This window comes from Furipterus horrens, unplaced genomic scaffold (assembly GCF_987537825.1).
Source record: "Furipterus horrens unplaced genomic scaffold, mFurHor1.1.pri manual_scaffold_9, whole genome shotgun sequence".
NCBI lineage: Eukaryota > Metazoa > Chordata > Mammalia > Chiroptera > Furipteridae > Furipterus > Furipterus horrens.
In genome coordinates this window covers 42,578,035-42,597,719 of record NW_028327179.1, presented here as the reverse complement: position 1 = coordinate 42,597,719, position 19,685 = coordinate 42,578,035, and the positions used below count along the sequence as shown (strand labels likewise).

Here is a 19,685-nt window from a genome sequence, read left to right as displayed (position 1 = left end):
GGATATTATTACGTTTCATGCTGTCCTGCAGCTGTCTTAGAACCTCTTCAGTCTTGTTCAGTCTTTTTTCATTTTGTTGCATTGTCTGGGAGTTTTTGTGTAGGTTGTCCTCCAGCTCGCTGATCCGATCTTCTGCTTCCTCTAGCCTGCTTTTAATTCCTTCTACTGTGTTCTTCAATTCAGAGATCGTATTTTTCATTTCCTCCTGGCTCTTATTGATAGCTTCTATGTCCTTTTTCATGCTCACGTAATTTTCTGTGAGTTCCTTGTAGTTTTTCTGGAGTTCTTTGAAGTTTCCGCTGAGCTCATTCAGCTTCTCCATAATCCATGTTTTGAATTCCATATCTGATAGTTCGCTCCCCTCTATTTCATTTAGCACTCTTTCTGGGGATTCTACCTTTCCTTTTGATGGGAGGTTGTTTCTCTGTCTCCCCATTTTTTTGACTCCTATTGTTTGTTGGTGCTTCTTGGAATGATCTGCACTTCCTGGATCTGCCTCTGGTGGCGTCAGATCATGTACCAGTCTGGCCCTAGGCAGCCTGTTGGAGACTTCCAGGGATCTACTGCTGTTGTCTGTCTTCTTTGATTGTTAATCTATTCAATCTGTGATTAGCTGTTAGGCTTAAGGACTGTGGGTGTGGCAGCTTAATTCCTGTAGGGAGGGCTTTTGCTTCCCCTCAGGCTGACGCCACTTGGAGGGGAATGGTCTACCCGCAGTACTGGGGATGAGTCAGCACTGGGACCCAGTCAGCTGCTCCTCCAGTTCTCCCCTCAAAGCCACCGTGCCAAATTCTCGCCAAGTGTCTCCAGTCCTCTCTGCCTTCCCTCTGCTTGAGCCCAGGGTAAGTGGTGGCCAAAATATTTTCGTATGTGATCCACTTAAGAGCTCTTTTTCTCCTGCTGTTTCTCTCCGGCTAGCAAGAAAGCCTGTGGCTTTTCGCTTTTCACAGCTGATACTATTTTACTTTCCACTCTGTCGCTGTAGGCTGGGAAGCCCAGCTGGGGGTTTAGACCCTGCCCTTCTCAGGGGGAATCCCCGGCTGCTGAGCTGTTTCTCAGCCCTTTCAGCTGCCACCCGTGGGAGCCCAGCCAGCCCTTCCACGTCTCCGCACTCCCTACCGGTCACGTTGTGATGTAGCGGCCTTTTCTGTCTCTCCGTGGTTATAAGACTTCTCTCCAGCTGGTGTTCGGTTCGTTATTCCAGATGATTTCTCCAAAATTACATTGTAAATCCAGACTAGTTCTAGGAGGAAGTTAGTGTAGCTTCCACTTACTCCTCCGCCATCTTGTTTCTCCGGTGTAGCTTCTTAAGAGTCTATCTGCACCGCCGAGAATGGTTGTGCGGTCCGACTCGGGAGTGACACAGTATCTGTCTCCTCCCATGTTGAATCGACATCTTGCGATGACGCTGGAGTGTCCTCTCCAGTGGAGCTGAAGCTACAGAGCCTGGGCAGGGTGATATGGAGGGTCTGCTGTTACCCATGCAGCAGACCCCCCCCCTCTTCGCAGCTGAAGGGTCCAAGGGAAAGACGGAGTCAATACAGCTTGGCTTCAGGTGCGCCGCAGGAGTTGCCGGTGTTGACTACAACGTCAAACCGCCTTAGGGACTCCGGCTCCGGATTTTCTGTTGGGGTTTACTCCCTTAGCCTTTCCCCTGAAGAGGTATGCCGCAAGGCAGCGGAGGTTTTTTGGAGTCAGAGTTTTCCTTCTCTGATGTGCCCTGACTGGAAGATTGAACCAGCGACACTTAGCTCGCAGGCCGACGCTCAATCCACTGAGCCAAACCAGCCAGGGACAGTGTTAAAGGGTACAACAGGTATAAGCACAAAGTGGTATAGAACACCAAGAAGAACTGAATCTGGTCTTTTTCAGATAAAAAGTAAAGCGTGTACTTGTCATGAGATAATGAGAATTGTATTGTGGATTCCCCAAATTTGGAGATGGCTGGAACTTTGATGTGAGAAGAATATATATGAAGAGTTACTTATAAAGAGAGTGTAATTTTAAAACCATGCCATAAATTCAAAACTTCCTAAAATTTTAATGATATTCAGTAAGTTTCTCCAGGTAAAAGTCTAAAGAAAAGTCAGCTTATTACAAGGGAAGCATCTAATTTTTTTGAGACCACTATTTCAAGTGTTGAATATACTTAACTTTGTTTTTTTATTACAATACAAATAAGATTTATAATCATTTGCCTAAGGATAAATATTTAAAATGGACGTGACAATCTGTATTGTGACAAGCTGTAAATACACACTGAAAGTCCATATATTTGATGTACTTTTAGATGCTCTAATTAATGAAAGTGAAGTAACAATATCAAATACCCACATGAGGAAATATACAATATCATTTAAAACCTCTATATTGATGAAAATTTCATGGCCCTGACACTATTAGTCTAAAGTTATTAAAATTTTAGACTTAAAGCAAATAGCAAGAAATGGCACTTTACAAAGTTAATTAGATTTGTAGTTTAATTCTCTAAGTCTTTTGCCTTCATTTCCTCAACAGAACGAAGACTGATCTTATGCATTAAAAGGAAGAATAATAGGCAGGAAAAAACAAGTCTTTGTCCAGCATTTGGTTAAGAATGTTTATTAAATATTCATGGGAAATAAAGTTTAAAATTAGAAGATAAAGATTCCTCAAGCACCTGATTGCCTGAATTCTTATAGAAAATCATTGTAGAGTGTTGTAATACTAAAAGATTGGTTCAGGAAATATTGATTAATGAGACATCCTCTAACTATAATTTTTATTTTAGGAGATGGTATACACAGTATTCTTAGAAATGTGAAACCAATTTCTTGAGTATAGCCTGATTTACTACATGTTGTAATAATAATTATTACTAATTCTCAGAATTCTGAAACACAAAATTCTCTCAGATTATTTAACAAGACAGCCTGGTCAGAAAGATTTTTCAAAAAGAGGTTAAATAAAACTTTAAAAAAAAATAACCGAAGCAGTGACTCAGAAATTATACTTGAGATTTTTTTCTTATCCATTTAATGTTAGTTATATGAATCATTACTTTCAGAATAGTATTTGGCTTATGAACATCAGAAAACCTACGTGTTTGTCAGCATGTTTTAAATCCAGAGGTTAAAAAGCTTGAGGAAATTAGAAAATGCTCTTGCTCTCCTCCAAATTAACACAATAGAGTATATGCAAATTGAGTACTGAAAGATTATTAACATGTCAGCCCATATGAGTCAGTAAAGCCTATTACAGGAGAAATGACCCAAAAGAAAAAAACAGTAGACTCAAACTGTTTTTGAACAACAGCTTTATAGTTTCGAGAGGAAAAAAATAGTCTATAAATTCTATAGTCAACCAACTGTCAGTCATGTTTTAAATCAGCTGGAAAAAAATATTGAATCATAAAGGCTCAGTTTTTGTATTCATGAATGCAGAAAGATATAATCAGAAGAGTTCTAATCAACCTGTGCATCTACCTGGAATTCATTGTACAGATGGAGAAATTAAATCACATAAATACAAACGTATCTATCTATTTATATACTGGATATATTATTTTTTCCTTAGAAAAGAATTAAACTCACATTGTTCAAATTAACCATATTTATTGCTTTCAATAACTATGTTAAAGTCAAGAGTCATGAAAAGTATTTGCACAAAACAGAACTCCAGGGATCAAAAATTGGTATTATTATATAAATTTCTCACATCAGACATAAAAAGCAGAGTTGTGTTTCAACCAATCTAGTACTTCGAACATTTTTGATAACCTATTAGGGGTTGAGGCTGAAGACTCTAAAGATATCATGTATAAATGAAATATATAATTATAGCAAAAAACAATTATATAATATGTTAAAAACTATATATAACTATGCACATAATAGTGTATATATACACACACACACACACACATGCACACGCACACCCCAGACGATGTACTGGTCTAAATAAAGTAAGTGCTTATGAATAGTCATTTGGCCTGATGGCCTTCTAGACAGTTCATCTTTGGACAGAAAAAGAATACATCTTCATCATTCAGGCCTGGTAGCATAGAACATAAGGATGAGAGAAGGTAAATGATTTACCATATGTCAAAGTTACTCCTCAAAATATTTAATGTTTCAAAATCAGGAACTAAATATTGACAGTCAATATAATATCATAAACTTAACAGGAATACTATTAAGTGTTCTATTAAAGACCTGTGTTGTAAGAATAGCATAAGCAAAGATGGAAATCATTAATAAAAATTATGGGTGTGGGTTATGAAAGAATTGGACTCTAATCAGAGGAAATACACTAATAAAAAGGCCGGACTTGGCACCTTGGCAAAGCTTCAGGAAAATTAATAAATAATATAATTAATAAAAATAAAAAATCATATGTACATAGTTAATAATTTACCACCTACACCAATTAGATAAACTACACAATTACTAGTCCCACAAAAGATGAGGACTTCAGTGGTGGTCTTTGAGTTTGTCAAATCACAAATAAAATTTTAGGTTCACTTCAATTTTCTCTCTTGAAAAAGTTTGTATTATATCTATTTTTAAATTTATGAACTTAAAGTGACCATCTGTAGATGAGTGAATTAAAAAACTGTGGTACATTTCACAATGGAATACTATGCATCAGAAAGAAAGAAGGAACTCCTGCCATTTGCAACAACATGGATGGAACTAGAGAGAATTATGCTTAGTGAAATAAACCAGGCAATGAAAGAAAAATACCATATGATATCACCTGCTACAGGAGACTAGTGAACAATACAAACAAATGAGCAAAATTGAACAAGGAACAGAGTAACAGTTATCGGGGAGAGGGGGGAGGGAGAGAAGGGGATAAGTAAGGGAAGGGTCTAGTCATGGAACATGTATGGATGACTCATGGACATGGACAACGAGGTGGGGAATGACTGTGGGAGAAGGGGTGGGCTGGGTATGGGGGAGCAATGGGGGAAAAATGGGACAACTATAATTGAAAAACGATTAAATAAATAAATAATAAATAACTAAATAAATAAATTTATGAATTTTAAAATGGTCATATTAGCTACCATGTGCAAAGAGCATTACCTCATCACAGTGTGCTTTGTTGAAATTGTCTTTAAAATCATCTGGATTTGTAGCACTTGCCAATTTCCATGGTGTAAATACAAAGTGTATGAAATTTTATCTTTAAATCATTCAAGTAGTTTTGTCAAATTATATCAGGTGCAGTCATTGCTGCATATTTTATTTTTTAAAAAAAGCACATTCATTTCTTTCTGGATTATGTTATATAAGGAAAATCATATCACTACCATCCTTAAAAATGGGTCTCAGTCCCTGTATATTAACTAGATTGCAGCACAATAAGAGTAGCATTTGTGATGATAGTATTGCTGTCACGGATAATTCATACAGACCCAGTGAACTACTCATGATTGTTATATTTTAATCTATACAGTCTAGTCCTTCATTTAGCTATCTGGCTACCTCTTCTAATGTCCCTATTTTATGAATACTATTAGAATATTTTTCACATTATGCTTTCAGCAACATAATTGATAATATCCTGGTAAAGTGGAAATCTGAAAACCAACAACCAAATAAAGAAACGTAAATGGTCTGACTTATAGCTTTTTTCTATTTCAATGTTGTAAATGCTTTCACTATGGCCAATTCAAGCTATCAATGTGACAAGATTGAATGTGAAGTTGGAAAAAGGTGTGGGAGTTGGTTCCAGCAGAACACTGTGATAAGTATTTCCTCAAGTTTGTATTTATTCTAATAGTTTATCAAAATATCCAGAAACTTTTAGGTGGGTTCCCATACATCTAATTAAAGACAATGACAATGAATAATTTTAATATAATTAAAAATTTTAAGCAGTAACAGGTGACATTTTGTTAAACTATGAAATGACAAAAAACACCTTTCAAATAAATATTTAATTACAGTAAAAATAAAAGGACAGGTTGAGGCTACTTTATGATTAAAAATGTGCATTATAAACAATATCACTGAAACTTGCAAACTATATGTATGCTATGATTTGGAAATTGCAAATGACTGCACCAACTAATTAACAAGTAATTATTATGCATTTTGAGAGCTAAGCTGTAACATTTTAGTGAAAGAAACTGATAAAATATAAACTTTATGGGCTATTCTACATATCTGTAAAATTCATTATTTTAAAATGCTTATCATTGTTTTCAGGGCTGGGGGTGGAGGGGTTAAGCAAAAAGAAAAAAGAGAAAGAACTCATGGATACAGACAACACTGTGGTGATTATGGGGAGGGCTGGTGGGTGATGGTGGAAGAGGGTATAGGGGGCAAAATGGTGATAAAAAAAATAAATTAAAAACTAAATTAAAAATAAACTAAAATGCTAATGATGTAAAGAGGTGGACGTTATCTAAAGAAGATAGTACCTAGCACAGAAATTGGCAAATTTTTTCTGTAAAGGGTCAAAGAGTCTATGTTTTAGGCATTGTAGACTATACTCTTTTGTGTACAGTTCTGCTATTATACTGGAAAAACATCCATGTTCAATATGTAAATTAATAACCCTGGCTGTGCTCCAGTAAAAGAATGTTTATGAACGAAGGCAGCAGATGGATTTGGCCCTTGGCTTGCAATAATTTGCTGACTTAACTTTAACATGTAATGAATCATCTGTTTTAGGGCTCTGATTTCAAAATAATATTTCTTGGAATTCCTGAAGCATTAATCCCTACAACCAAAGTACCTTTTATTTATAATATTGCTCCAGTCAGTAAAAAATCTTGCCTAATTACTATTTCTTCAACAAGGTATATTCCCACAGCAAACCAACTGTCAAAAGGAGAATACAATTGAAAATAAAATGAATATAGTTGTGAAATATCTTCTTTTATATTACTATACAAAAATTTCACAATTAACCATAAGAAAAGAATTTCCTAGACAGCAAAAAAGAGAAATATGCATATTAAATTAATATGTTTATATGAGTTCATTTATTTTAATTTATTTGCAATCCTTATTCTTACCTTCCATAAGTCTCCCTGTCTGTTCTGCACTTCCCCCAGGAAGAATCTTGGCAATATAGGCTCCAATTTCTCCACTATGTCCAGGGATTTCTTTACCACCCACAATTCTAATTCCTAATCCATTGCCTGTATTGAAAAAGTAAAAAAAAAATTATGAGTGAGTTAAGGTGGGACAACCATTATCACAAATTATAAGGTGTACACAAAGCAGGTAAAGTGGGCTTTGGTGCTCAGAAGTTAACTAGAATGTGTGTATTGAAACTGAACAACAATAACAAAAGGACATTATTCTTATGTCAATAGTTTATATAAGATAGAATTTTCTGAGATCTTGGTAGGATCTGTAGTTATTAACCTGATATTAATGCTTTTTAAATTCATCTATATTCAGTAATATACTAAAACTTTCTCCATATTGAACAGATATTTTGTAAAAGTTTTGTATGAATATGTTCCCAGTATAAGAATCTCCAGATGATACAACCCACTTATAAAATTGAGGAGTCGGCAGCCGTCCGTCTCGAGAGACGATGGTGTAGCTTCTTAAGAGTCTATCTGCACCGCCGAGAATGGCTGTGCAGTCCGACTTGGGAGTGACACGGTATCTGTCTCCTCCCGTGTTGAATCGACATCTTACGATGACGCTGGAGTGTCCTCTCCAGTGAAGCTGAAGCTACAGAGCCTGGGCAGGGTGATATGGAGGGTCTGCTGTTGCCCATGCAGCAGACCCCCCCTCTCTTCGCAGCTGAGGGATCCAAGGGAAAGACGGAGTCAATACAGCTTGGCTTCAGGTGCGCCGCAGGAGTTGCCGGTGTTGACTACAACGTCAAACCGCCTTAGGGACTCCGGTTCCGGATTTTCTGTCGGGGTTTACTCCCTTAGCCTTTCCCCAGAAGAGGTATGCCGCAAGGCAGCGGAGGTTTTTTGGAATCAGAGTTTTCCTTCTCTGATGTGCCCTGACTGGAAGATCGAACCAGCGACACTTAGCTGGAGTATTTTGCTTATAAAAAGATAGTAATGGCTATCACAAAATGAGAAGACATAATCCAAACATACAAATGACTGCAATTGATAAAGTGAAATATGATAATATGTGAATTATTATTCACTTTTTAGTCTTACTCATTAAATAATATTGTTTGTTAATTAACATGGCACTTACTACCAGGAACAATAAAATTATACTTGACTGATGAACAACTGAGTAAACTGTTCCTTACTCCAAAGAACAGACTGTTCTGTAATCAGCCATTTGAAAAAAAGATGGGGAGAATGATTATCATGAGAAATATAATTGAGAAAGAAATGGTCTCTTGATATTTTGTTTTTTTAAAAACCAGCTAATAATTAGTAAGTGTATACAACACCAGATGTATTTTTGTTACAAATGTCAAAGAGAAATTACTAAAACCCACCCGAAATCTTCCCCATTTCTGAAGTTACAATTATTTTTTAAATTAAAATATATTGCATTCAGTAGTTGAAGTACCATTTTCAACTCTTTCAAAATCTCAAATATTAAACGCCAGCTCTCTTCAAAATCCTGTTCCCTTCCCATTTTACTCTAAAAACAATCCTTCTAGTCAGCATCGGCAGTTCAAACCTTCAACAAGCAGTGGTATGGAATTATGAAACCTTTCTGTCATTTATCCAGTAGGTATATATTTTGGTACCCTGGCTGGTTTGGCTCAGTGGATTGAGCGTCGGCCTGCGAGATAAGTGTCGCTGGTTCGATCTTCCAGTCAGGGCACATCAGAGAAGGAAAACTCTGATTCCAAAAAACCTCCGCTGCCTTGCGGCATACCTCTTCAGGGGAAAGGCTAAGGGAGTAAACCCCGACAGAAAATCCGGAGCCGGAGTCCCTAAGGTGGTTTGACGTTGTAGTCAACACCGGCAACTCCTGCGGTGCACCTGAAGCCAAGCTGTATTGACTCCATCTTTCCCTTGGATCCTTCAGCTGCGAAGAGAGGGGGGGTCTGCTGCATGGGCAACAGCAGACCCTCCATATCTCCCTGCCCAGGCTCTGTAGCTTCAGCTTCACTGGAAAGGATACTCCAGCATCATCACAAGATGTCGATTCAACACGGGAGGAGACAGATACCGTGTCACTCTCAAGTTGGACTGCACAGCCATTCTTGGCGGTGCAGATAGACTCTTAAGAAGCTACACCATCGTCTCTCGAGACGGACGGCTGCCGACGACGATATATTTTGGTACAGTATTGTTTCTTATTTCCAGGTGATGTAATATTTCCAATGAATTCTCTCGCCCCTTTTGTTCCCGTTCCCTCCTTCCCGTCCTTCCATCCTTCTTCCTCCATTGTTTTTCCCTTTTTCTCCCTCTATTTTCTTAGTACTTGACCACGTCTTTCACCAGCGTAAGTCTTCTGAAGATTTAGCATAAAAACAAAAACAAATCTGCTAAATGCGTCCAAGTTTCCTGCTGTTGTCAAGGGGTCAGAGTTAAATAAGATACTAGCTCTCTCTGGACTCCCTATGGAGCTTTTCTGTTGCAAGTTTCTTGGTCTAGTGTCACTATTCTTAGTAGAGAATGATCTATGATACAAATTAATGACAACTGAATAAATGCAGAACAGCATCTACTATATGACTTGGTCTCAACTAAGTCTAGGTAGAGACAGTTGAGTTTTTAGACATTAGCCTTAAGGATTCATCATAGGTCTACTGTAAGATATTAGATATATGTGTTAAATTGTAGCAGGTGAAGTTTTTAGTCACTCTTCATTCAATTAATTTAGCCTATTTTTGAGTGTAATAAGGACATTTTATAAGTTACAAAATGAGGCTTTAAAATAAAGCTGGCCTGCCCTGACCAGCATGGCTGAGTTTTTTGAGTGTTGTCCTGCAAAGCAAAAAGTGGCTGGTTTGATTCCTGGTCAGGGCACATGCCTGGGTTGCAGGACAGTCCCCAGCTGGGGTGTGTTTGAGAGGCAACCAATCAATGTTTCTCTCTCACATTGATGCTTCTTTCCCTATCATTCTCCCTCCCTCCCCTTACCTCTAAAAATAAATATTTTAAAAAATAGCTGCCATAATTAAAGGGTTATTCCATGGAATTTATCTGTAAAAAACAAAAATAGATTCTTAATCAAAGATTTGGCTTCACTTTCCATGGCTGAATCACTCACAAGCTATAATTCATCACTTGTTACAGATTTTATAAAACCCCACAGATATATTGAATTTCTAATGTGTACAATATGTTCAGATCAATCTTAAGGTATGGTCAGTCTGAGATCCAAAAATATGATTCATGATTATTTCTCTTGTGTAAAGGCATATGTTAAAGACCATGTCTTATATCAAAATTTATCATAATTTATGCTAGAATGTAACAGAGAAGAGTACAGTAGGGTACAGCAGAGTGCTCAGAAAATTGATCCCAATAGTACTGTTTAAGCTTAAATATTAGAATATGCATGTAGCTCAGAAAATTTTTCCAAATACTACCATTTAAGTTTAAAAATTAGAATATATACATAGTCCATAAAAATAATTTCAGTACTTACATTACATGGTACAGCCCTATGCTTAGAATCTATGAATAGAATTGTTACAACCTATAAAGGTATAGCTCAAAAGGTACTGTAGAACTTCAAAATCTATTAACTGAAATAAGCGACTGTTAAAAGAAATTTGTTTATAATTTCATTCTATAGATGACAATGTCTTATGGGGTAAGTTTAGTGCCATTTAGTTTTAAGTAATTGAGCACATTCTAAATAAAAAATAATAAAGGATAAGTGATTGGAAACTATAATTATATCCATCTTCATAAGTAGTACAACACAGTAATTATTAAATTTTATAAAATACAGCCTTACACAAATAAATTCAAGTACTCAAAACAAATCCTAAATATATGTTATAAGACTCAGTATCTTTGGTAAAATGGGAGTAATATATAGTTATGACAATACTATGAGAAATAAGATTTTATGAGCATACAAACTATTTCAGGGACAGAGTAATTTTCAAAACTTACTGTTACTCTTGTTGATGTTGTTGTTGTTGCTACTACTGTTTTTCACATATATAATAAACTAGCACAGAAATATTAAAATTTTGTGAAAGAACAGCATGATAAAAAATAGAACTCAAGAAGGATAATATTTTTTGTTTATTTAACAGTGGTTGCTTGTATCTTAATTTGGATGGCATAAATATAAATTTAATTTAAACTTCCAAAATATTAAATCTGGATTTTTTTATTAAACTTTGAATAGCTGTACTTTGGTATTTTATGTATTAAATACAGATAAAATGAACACAAATATTTTCATAAAAATAAAAATACAGAATTCCAATAAAAGATTTAATAAACTTAAATTCAAAATACAGAATTCCAATAAAACATATAATAAACTCTAGAAACAACACTATTTTTAACTGAAATGCTAAGATTTAAATGGTCCTTGTCAAGTAGTGTTTATATTATCATTATTTTTCAAAGTCTGACACATTTTTATAAACATAAACTTTTTTGTCTCTCTGCTTCTATTCCACCTAGAATCATTGCTAAAATGTTTCCTCAGTTAGAGATATCATAAAAATGCATTGGTCTTCTGCTTTAGTTCACAGTATGCCAGATGAGAGAGGCCTATTGGGAACATAGGAGCATTAGTGAAGAGATTATCAAAACTTATAGTAATATCACAACATATAAGCATAGATGTGGTTAAGTAAGTCTTATAAGGAATCTAAATTTCAGAAATCCTTTAAAGTAAGAAATATTTATAAAAGGAAAAGTTTAATGATAAAGTAGCAAAATCACCAAGAAAAAGTATTACATTAATAACCATAGGAATAAAATTTAAATGTATAGGTATATTCAAGTTGCTATGTATATTATAATTATGTAATACATATACTATTATGTAGTTTTAAAGTTCCAGTCCAAGATGGCAAAACAGAAGTCTCCTGAATTCAACTCGTCCCATGGACCCTCTCAATCTACAGCTAATGCGGAGCAATTTCCTCTGAAAGAAACCGAGAAACTGAGTGACTCCTACACATCAGATAAATGAAAAAATACCCATATCAAAACTGGTCTTGGCACACCTCAAGAAAAATTATGTGGCCTGGGCAATCACAAAGATTTGAGAGACAACCAAGATCTCAGGTCAGATTGAACAACGATGTTCATCTCCTACACAAGACCATTCCATCAAGACAACGGCTATTTTATCTAATGCATAGAAACCAATGCAGAGAAGGAAGAAATGTTTTTTTAGGTAATAATTATTTTCCCAGCTAAAGAACAAGATAAAACTCAAAAAAACAGACTTTAATAAAATAATTCTCATAAAGGTACTCACCAAGGTTAGGAGATCAACGGATGAACTAAGTGAACATTTCAAAAACAAGATAAGAAAATATAAGAAAGTACTAAACGGAAGTCACGGAGCTAAAAAATATGTAACTAAACTGCAAAATTCATGGAAGGGTTCAACAACAGACTAGAAAAACGGGAGAAAAGATCAGTGAATTTGAACACCAGGCAGTGAATTCCTCCATGCAGAGGAGCCAAAAAAATAAAAGTAGAAAAGCATGAGGCAAGTGCTGTGTTCACCTCTTCCCACACTGACATCAATATTACAACTAAACAGAAGAACAGCTATCATAAGACAGAAGTCTTACATTTAAGGATATACCAAAGAAGCCAGGATGAGACTAGTAGGAGGGGAGAAGCTACACAATAGGCAGGCCCACACTCACATGGGTTGGGTAAGAAACGGGAAGGATATCTTAGCTACAGAGAATTCCCCTGAAGATTGAGGGGCTCAGCCCCATACCAGGTCCCCGTGCACAGGGTTCCAGCACAAGGAAGATAAGTCCCCATAACTTCTAGTTGTGAAAACAAATGAGAATTGTATCTCAAACAGAAAGCTGACAGAGTTCCAGGCATTTCTCTTAAAGGGCCCACACATGGATTAACTCACTGACAGAATCACTCACTCTGGGCTCCAGTGCTGGGCCAGTAGCTAGAAAAAAACAGACAGACTGGGAAGAACTAAACTGTTTGGTTTCAAGGAGAGGGATGGAAGAACAGCTTTCTCCCAGACAGAAGTCCTGGAAGACACCACAGTTCCTTTGTTGAGCCCTCCCCTACATTGTCTGCAGACCAGCCCCAATTCTGAGTCTCCATCAAATGTTCATCCCAGCTGGTGATACCCTGAGAGCTCACCAATCCAGGCCACCTCCAAGGCCTTTCCATACAAATGGCCTGTCTTAGCAATGCTGCAGACTTTCCTAAAAACTCTCAAAGGTTTACAAACCTCAACCAAGTAGTATCCAACCTCAGCATGCCCTGTACCTCTTGCTAAGATGCCCCAAGACTGGCACTAGTGGCAGAAGACCATGGTTTGCAGTTTAACTACTCCCAGGTGCCTTCAAGCACAGCAAAAATGGCAACTATCTTCACATCACTTTGCAGATCATACCAGATGGTCCCTAGCCAGGCACAGGCTGACCTTGGTCTGTACCAAAGTCCACTGCAAGAGGCCCCAGAACCAATACACCAGGTGACCAACTTCAGACCACACCACAGCACCACCAAACCACTTCCACAAACCACGCACTGAAAGGGCAGATTCATCAGGCATTAGAACGCCACTAAAGAGAATCCTGCCCTATGGGGTAAGCCCCTGCACAACAATTCCTCTACTGTTGTCATGGACATTCCTCACAACCAGTTACCCTGAGGGTCAATCCCTCTCATTGATGTGCCAATACCAATCAAGGCAAAATTACAACAGGAGGGCACACACAATGTGCACAATGGATATTTCTGGAGCACCTGGCTCTGGTGACCAGGGAGACAGCACCAGTGGGCTCCACAGACGGCTACTACATAAGGCCACTCTACCAAGATCAGGAGACATGAAAGAACTACCTAATACATAGAAACAAACACAGGGAGTCAGCCAAAATTAGAAGACAACAAAACTTGTCTCAAATGAAAGAAAAGAACACCATTCTGGAAAAAAAAACTAAACAAAATGGAGACCAGCAATCTACCAGATGCAGAGTTCAAAACACTGGTTGTAAGGATGCTCAATACAGTTAGGAGAAGAGTAGAAGAACTCAATAAGAAGTTTAACTAGGGCCCTAGCTGCTGTGGCTCAGTGGATTGAGCGTCGGTCTGCGAGCCAAGTGTCGCTGGTTCAATTCCCAGTCAGGGCACATGACAAGGTTGCACGTCAGGTCCCCAACTGGGGGTGTGAGTGAGAAGCAACCACACAGTGATGTTTCTCTCCCTCTCTTTCTCCTTTCCATTCTCTCTAAAAATAAATAAAACAAATTAATTAATTTTAAAAAGTTTAAGAGATATAAAACATAAAAATGGAGGTAGAAATCATAAAAAATAAGTCAAAAATAAAAAATACAATAACAGATGAATAATACATTAGATGTAAGCAACAGAGGAGATGAAGCAAAAGCTTAAATCAGTGATTTGGAAGACAAGGTAGTGGAAAATACCAGTCAGAACAGCAAAAAAGAAAAAATTAAATGAAGATAATTTAAGAGGCCTCTGAGACAATATCAAGTGTAACAGAATGGCATTATGGGAGTACCAAAAGGGCTGAAAACATTTTTGAAGAATTAATGACTACAATTTCCCAAAACTAGGGGGGGAAATAAACATAAACCCAAAGGCCCACATTAAGACACTTCATAATTTAAATGCCAAAGATTAAAGACAGAGATAACCTTTTAAAACTTTTTATTTATTAGAGTGCCACTGGTTAATAAAATTTTATAGGTTTTAAGTGTACAATTCTATGATACATAATGTGTATATTGCATTGTGTGTCCAGCTCCCAAAGTCAAATCTTCTTCCATCACCATATATTTGACCACTCTTAACCTTTACTACTCCCCACGCCACCTTCCTCTGGTAACTACCATACTGTTATCAGTGTCTATGAGTTTTTGCTTCTTTGATTTTGTTTGTTCATCTGTTAGTTTCAGTTTTATATCCCACATGTGAGTGACATCCTATTCTTTTTCATTTCTCCCTGACTTATTTCACTTAGCACAATTTTTTCAAGAACCATTCATGGTGTCACAAATGGTAGTATTTCATCTTTTCTTATGGTTGAATACTATTCCATGGTATATATGTACCACATCTTCTTTATTCACTCATCTGTCAAAGGACACTTCAGCAGTTCCATGTATTGGCCACAGTTAATAATGCTGCAATGAACACAGAGGTGCATATATCTCTGCAAATAAATAATTTCAAAATTTTTAGGTAGATACTCAGAAGAGGGGTTACTGGGTCATATGATAAGTCTACTCTTATTATTTTGAGGATCCTCCATACTGTTTTACATAGTGGCTATAATAGTTTACATTCCCACCAGCAGTGAATGAGGTTCCTTTTTATCCACAACCTTTCCAACTTGTTATTATTTGTTTTGTTGATTACGTATAGCCATTTTAACAGGTGTGAAGTGCTATCTCACTGCAGTTTTGATATGCATTTTCCTAATAGCTAGTGAAGTTGAGCATCTTTTCATAAATCTCTTGGCCATTTGTATGAAAGAGAGAATCACGGGAGCTCTCATGAGAATGTCAGCTGATTTAGCAGCAGAAACATTTTAGGTCATAAGATATTGGTATGAAATATTCAAAGTAATGAAAAGCAAGAACCTATAACCAAGATTACTCTACACAGCAAGTGTATCATTTAGTATCAAAGGACAGATAAAGAGCTTCCCTGAAAAGAAAAAACTAAAGGAATTCATACTACCAAACCAGTATTACATGAAATGTTAAAGGGAGAAAAGAAGGAGCAGAAAGTGAAGGGGAAGGAGAAAGGGAAGAGGAGATGAGGAGAAAGATAAAAATAAAAACTATATGAATAATAAATGGGCAATAATTATTCTTATCAGTAATTTGTTTAAATGTAAATGGATTACATGCTCCAATCAAAATACATAGTATGACAGAATATATTAAAAAACAAGACCCAAACATATGCTGAAAGAAAAGGAATAAAGAAAGGTATTTCATGCAAGTGGATACAGAAAAAAAGTTGAGGTAGCAATACTTATATCAGACAAAACAGACTTTAAAACAAAGGCTATGACAGTAGACGAAGAAGGACCTAGCAATTTTACTTCTAGGTACCTATCAAAAATGACCCAAAACTAATTTAAATCTCTGTTTATTGCAGCATTATTTACAATAGTCAAGATATGGAAGCAGTGAAAGTGTACATCTATAGATGAATGGATAAAGAAGAGGTGGTACATATATACAATAGAATATAATCAACCACAAAAAAAAAGTAAAATCTTGCCATTTGTGACAACATGGATATACCTAGAAAGTATTATACTAAGTAAAATAAGCTAGTCATAGAAAGACAAATATCATACAATTTCATTTATATGTGGAATTGAAAAATGAAAACAAGCAAACAAACAAAACAGAAAGAAACTCATGGATACAGAGGACTTTTTGATGGTTGCCAGATGGGAGGGGGTTGGAGGGATGGGTAAAACAGGGGAAGCAATTAAGATATGCAAGTTGCCAGTTATAAAAACAGTCTTGGGATATATAGTATTGGGAATATAGCCATTAATATTGTAATCACTATGTATGGTGTCAGATAGGTACTGATCTTATTAGGGTGAACACATTGTAACACTTTGTTATACACCTGAAACTAATATAATATTGTATTTCAACCATAGGTAAACAAGAAAAATATTTTTAGAAAAGGATGTGAAAGTTAAGATGAAAAGGCATTCTATAGAATGGGAGAAAATATTTGCAAGTCATATTTCTAATAAAAGTTAACATCAAATTACATACTCATACAACTCAATTAGCAAAAAATCAATCTGATTAAAAAATGGGCAGAGAAACTGAATAGGCATTTTTCCAAAGACATATAAATGGCTAACATGAAAAGATGTTCAACATAGCTCTAATCATCAGGGATGTATAAATCAAACCACATGAGGTATCTGTTAGAATGGTTATTATTTTAAAAAATAAGAAATAACAAGTGTTGGCAAGGATGTGGAGAAAAGAGAACTTTATGCACATTGGTGGAAATGTAAATTGTTAAAGCCACTAGGGAAAACATTATGGTTTCACAAAAAAAAAAAAAAGAAAAGAAAACAAGGGCTACCAGATGATCCAGCAAGTCTTCCTTTAGGTATTTATCAGAAGAATATGAAAACTCTAATTTGAAAAGAAATATGCACCTTTACATTTATTGCAGCATTGTTACAACAGTCAAGATACGGAATCAATCAGAGTGCCCTTGGATTGATGAATGAATAATATATTGTATATGTGTACACTGTGAAAGGGTTCCCTCCATCTAGTTAACTAACACATCCATTGCCTCATTGTTTATCTTCTTTATGTATGAGAATATTTGTTTTACTATTTTAGCAAATTTTAAGTATACAATAGTGTTAACAATTACAGTCACCATGTAATTTTACATTAGAGTCTCAGACTTTTTCCATTCTTAGCTAAAAGTTTGTATCCTTTTACCAAACTATTTCCCCCACTCCCAGACCTTGGCAACCATGTTTCTAAACTCTCTTTGAGATTGACTTATGTTCCACATATAAGTCATACCTTGCAGTATTTGCCTTTCTCTCTCTGGCTTATTTCACTGAGTATAATGCTCTCAAGTTCCATCCAATTTGCCCCAAATGGCAGGATTTCCTTCTTTCTTATGATTGAATAATACTCCATTATCAAGTTTTACACACACACACACGCGCGCGCGCGAGAGAATTATTTAGTCTGTTTGGAAAAAGTCCAGCCATTTTAATTTAATGAAAATGGTTTGAATGATATCGATATAACCTGGCAGCCAATGAGAGTGGCCTGGAATGCACATGTATGAACAATGACGACTTCACTGTACTAGTCAGTGGGGAAAGTAGATGCTGTTGAGTGAGCATGTCTATTATGTGACCATCATATTCAAAATGACTGAGCAAGAAGAGCAATGAATATGCATCAAATTTTCCATTAAGCTTGAACATTTTTCCACAGAAACTATTTGGATCATTCAGAAGACCGCAGCTATGGGCAACTGGTGATTGGCAGCTTTATCACAATAACATGCCCATTCATGCATCTCATCTCATGCAGTTTTTGGTGAAACATCGAATCACCCAGGTGACTCAGCCTCATTACAGCCCAGATTTGGTGCCCTGCAACTTGTGGCTTTTCCCAAAACTAAAATCACTTTTGAAAAAGAAGAAATTTTAGATCATTGATAAGATTTAGAAAAATACAACAGGGTAGCTGATGGCAACTGGGAGAACTGTGTGAGTTCCCAAGGTGCCTACTTTGAAGGGGGCTGAGGTGTCATTGCCCTATGTACAATGTTTCTTGTATCTTGTATCTTCTTCAATAATTGTGTCTATTTTTCATAGTACATGGCTTCTGGACAGACTTCATGCATATATCAAATAACACTGATGTACATTTTAAAGTTGGTTACAGTATTTTAAATCAATTACACCTCAAGAGGGCTGAAATAAAAAATAAAATAAACTGCATAAAAGAAACATGAGCATATGAACAAATCTTATCTTTTTTCTTAGCAAAATAGTTTATGTAGGTTTTGGCTTCCCATTTAAAAACACATTTGACACAGTACTAAGTAATTTCATTTACTACAAAATAAAATATAACACCAGACACTTTTCTGACATTTAGGAGCCATCACTTTTGTAAGGTTACATTTTCCTCAAATTTTTTGTTATTTATTTTTATTGTTTATTCTATTAGTTGTTCCTGCTTTTTCTCCCTTTCCCCACCACCACCCAGCCCCACTCTTTCCCCTTGCTAGGTCAATCCCCATATTGTGTTCATGTCTATGGGTTGTGCATAAATGTTCTTTGGTTAATCCCTTCACTGCCTCTCATCCTGTCCCCCTTTCCCCTCTGGCAGCTGTCTGTCTGTCTCATATATCTAAGCTTCTGTTACCATTTTGTTTGTTAGTTTATATTGTTCATTGGATTCCACAATAAGTGAAATCATGTGGTATTTGTCTTTCACTGACTGGCTTAATTCACTTAGCATAATATTCTCCAGGTCCAGCCATACTCTGGCAAAATATAAAAATTTCTTTTCTTTTCTTTTTTTTTTTTTTTACTGCTGTGTAGTATTCCATTGTGTAAATGTACCAACAGCTTTTTTATCCACTCATCTACTGATGGCCACTTAGGCTGTTTCCAAATACTGGCTATTGTGGGACTTCCGGCCAAGATGGATGCCTAGACTGACACACTCTGTCTCCCTCCACAACTAAGAAGGACTACAACTACCACAAAACCAAAAATAACCAGAAGTTCCAGAAAATAAAGATACATGGAAGTCCGACTTATGAAGTTATAAACAAGTAGTGCTTGTCCGGATGGGTAGGAGGGGCGAAGTCGAGGTGGAGAGGTCAAGCTGTGCTGGTGGTGGCAGCAGCTGCAGCAACGAGCAGCGGGATTGCAGTAAACACAGACACCCGTATTTAAGGGGAGGCGAGAAGCACCTGGGGAGCACCCCTGGCCACCGACCAAACCTGTCAGCTTGTGATTGCAATGCTGGGGAAAGCATACTCCCATTAGCTCGACTGTGAGGCCCAGAGGGCATGGAGATGGAGGAGG

The 19,685-nt window shown here is 36.6% G+C and overlaps 1 protein-coding gene across 1 annotated transcript in view; it reads right to left on the bottom strand.

The window, feature by feature from the left end:
• The window catches only part of PCLO (piccolo presynaptic cytomatrix protein), a 337,379-nt gene that overhangs the window by 50,406 nt on the left and 267,288 nt on the right, over positions 1 to 19,685 (bottom strand). Inside the window, exon 10 of the mRNA XM_090286882.1 lies at positions 7,013 to 7,138. Within this exon, the coding sequence (XP_090143008.1) occupies positions 7,013 to 7,138 (126 nt within the window). The remainder of the gene's footprint in view (positions 1 to 7,012; positions 7,139 to 19,685) is intronic.